Genomic DNA, 2,388 nt, shown 5'->3' with positions numbered 1-2,388 from the left:
TCCTTAGTGCGTTTGACCGTGGTGATGCTCAGGTAGGTCAATTAATCAGCTATAAGCCGAGTCAGTATGCTTGGATGAACTGTCATAACGGCGCGAGAACGTCTATTACGATCAGTATTTATAATCAAAACGATCAAAAGGTTAAGTTCCGTGATACTTCTGTCTCGATCATGTTGTTGTTGAGGCCAAAAAAATAAGCATTCAATGATTTTTTTTCTCCCAATCCGCAGAATAGGGTGGAACTAATTTAATCGAAAAGAGCCAGCAATCATTGCTTTCTTACGTTTAGCACGGAGTGCAGCCATCTGAGCCTTTATTTCGGGCGAACCTTTAGCTGGTTTCTTAGGGACTCCTACACCATAGCGTCTCTTTACCTCACCTCGAACCGATTTGATCAGGTTCTCATGCTCTGGCTTGGTTGCTTTTGATAGTAGAAACTTCTCGCCTGCATTGACTGCATCAGTTAGAATCCCCTTACGTTTAGCATGCCCGAGAGCATTTTTTGCCGCCTTCTTAACATCCGCTACCGAAATACGACCACCTTCTTTCTCTACATCGAGCAAGGCTCGGACGTAGGCAGAGTTTTGAGACTCTACCAGGGGTATCGCTGTCAGAGTCATATACTCCAACTCCTGTCAATGACTTAATAGCCGCCCTTGCGGGGATTCCTGCTTGAGGGGCTCCAAACGCTGTAGCAATAGCAGGCACTGCCGCATCCAGACCCTTGCTCAGCAAATCACTATCTTTTACGAATTTGAATGCTGTCGATAACCCTGATTTGACTCCAAATGGATCCTCCTTATGGCTTCTTGTAGCTTTTCTTGATCTCATGCTTGGTAATGTCAAAGTCTAACCCCCACGACCCGCCTTGCGTGCCTTTAGTGCTTTCTCATACGAAAGCTGGGTGGAGATGGATAACAGAGCCTGAACCCTTGAGTTGATCAGCTGTAAGACTTAGCTTACCTGTCTTGAGGGCTTTAGTCAGCTGGGAGCTGGGAAACATCGCTGGAATTCGTCAATTCGCGATACATTATTGCTATATTTCCTGAAACATATTTAATACAGAATTGACAAATTCAGAACTTTGAATCGATTCAATAGATTCATCTTATTTTTTTGTTTGCAATATAGCCATAGCATGCAAAACGGACCACAATAATCGCCATAAGTGCCTTGATATTGTTTGGGATTGTATCGCCCGATGCCCTACTTCGTAGGTGCCGCTTCCCCCATTGAATCAAAGAATTCTCCATCATGAACAGCCTGCCAGTGTCCTACATCGAGATTAGGCGATCTAAGTGGAACCAGATATGATCCTTTCTTCGGAAGCGGCTTTGTGATCTCATTTGACTCAAAGATAGCATCGAGATGAACCCCAATACGCTTGGCAAGTTTCAATTAGATCATGATTCGGATGTAAATAGGCTTGACGAGTTTCCATAATAATTATATTTTGAATAAGTATATTACGTGCCATATAGAATCTCAACGATGTCTGAAACACAACTTCGACCAATATCTTTACCAGAGCTCGCTCAGAGTGATTCGGGATATTAAAGTCTCCTCTGGCAAGCGCGTGCCTTTCGTTATCGATCTTAATCAGGGGTCATACCAAAACGGTGTTATTACTATCGATGCAACATCCCAGCTTAATGGAAGTGAAGGATTTGCTTCGCTCCGTGATGCCTACATTATGCTACCATACAAGGTATCGATGAAAAACACTCATGCTCCTACTGTTCAGGCTAATCCTGCTAACCGTTTTTGCTGGTCGCTGAAGTGCGGAATATAGGAGTGTGATCGATTCGATGAGTCTTGAGCTGAATGGTAAGACTATCGTTTCTATGGCTGACTACAAGCTGTTTTGGAGCAATATTCGTGCTCAGACTGGATATAGTCCTCCGTATGTTGAAAAGCATGGTGCAGAGTCTTTCCTCTTCCCTGATGCTGCTCAGTCGTCGAGGTACAGTGCTACGGGCTCTTTTACTGGAGACGGGTATTCGAATAACACAGCGTTCTCCTCCTCCTTCACCGCCGGCGCTATCTCTGCCACAGCTTCAGTAGCAAATGATGGTTTTGGTAAGCAGCTTCTTTTCGAACCCATTAAATGCTGGAGCTGACTCATCTACGGTCGGGGCCTTTCCACTGGGGCCGCATCTGCTACAACCACCATCGCTAATCAGCTGGGGACGTGGCGCTGTCCGTGGCGGGTGGGTTATGCTGCTGGCCGTATCGTGGGAACCGTGAGACTTCATGCTAAGAATCAGCCTAGTTGATCTCCAACCGAATTTTCAGGAGCTTTGACCTTATGGTAAGCCCTCAAATCCTTCTTCTGTATCCGAGGTAATCAGGGAAATGGAGCTGTTGGTCGGGGAGACTTTGAGGTTA

General features: G+C 45.4%; 2 protein-coding genes across 2 annotated transcripts; one reads left to right on the top strand and one right to left on the bottom strand.

The window, feature by feature from the left end:
- Positions 1–242: 242 nt before the first annotated feature.
- Positions 243–1,003, bottom strand: PITG_19389 (uncharacterized protein; the record flags this gene model as incomplete). The annotated part of the gene is made up of 4 exons (XM_002896136.1): positions 243–311; positions 357–550; positions 597–795; positions 896–1,003. The coding sequence occupies 4 exons, from the start codon at positions 1,001–1,003 to the stop codon at positions 243–245; spliced, it is 570 nt and encodes a 189-aa protein (XP_002896182.1).
- An 805-nt stretch (positions 1,004–1,808) lies between these two features.
- PITG_19388 (uncharacterized protein) lies at positions 1,809–2,120 on the top strand (the record flags this gene model as incomplete). Its single annotated transcript, XM_002896135.1, has 1 exon — positions 1,809–2,120. The coding sequence occupies one exon, from the start codon at positions 1,809–1,811 to the stop codon at positions 2,118–2,120; it is 312 nt and encodes a 103-aa protein (XP_002896181.1).
- Between the last annotated feature and the right edge of the window lie 268 nt (positions 2,121–2,388).

Source organism: Phytophthora infestans, genomic scaffold (assembly GCF_000142945.1).
Source record: "Phytophthora infestans T30-4 supercont1.103 genomic scaffold, whole genome shotgun sequence".
Classification (NCBI taxonomy): domain Eukaryota; phylum Oomycota; class Peronosporomycetes; order Peronosporales; family Peronosporaceae; genus Phytophthora; species Phytophthora infestans.
Note: the sequence above shows the minus strand (reverse complement) of the source record. Positions and strands in the feature narration are given on the sequence as shown.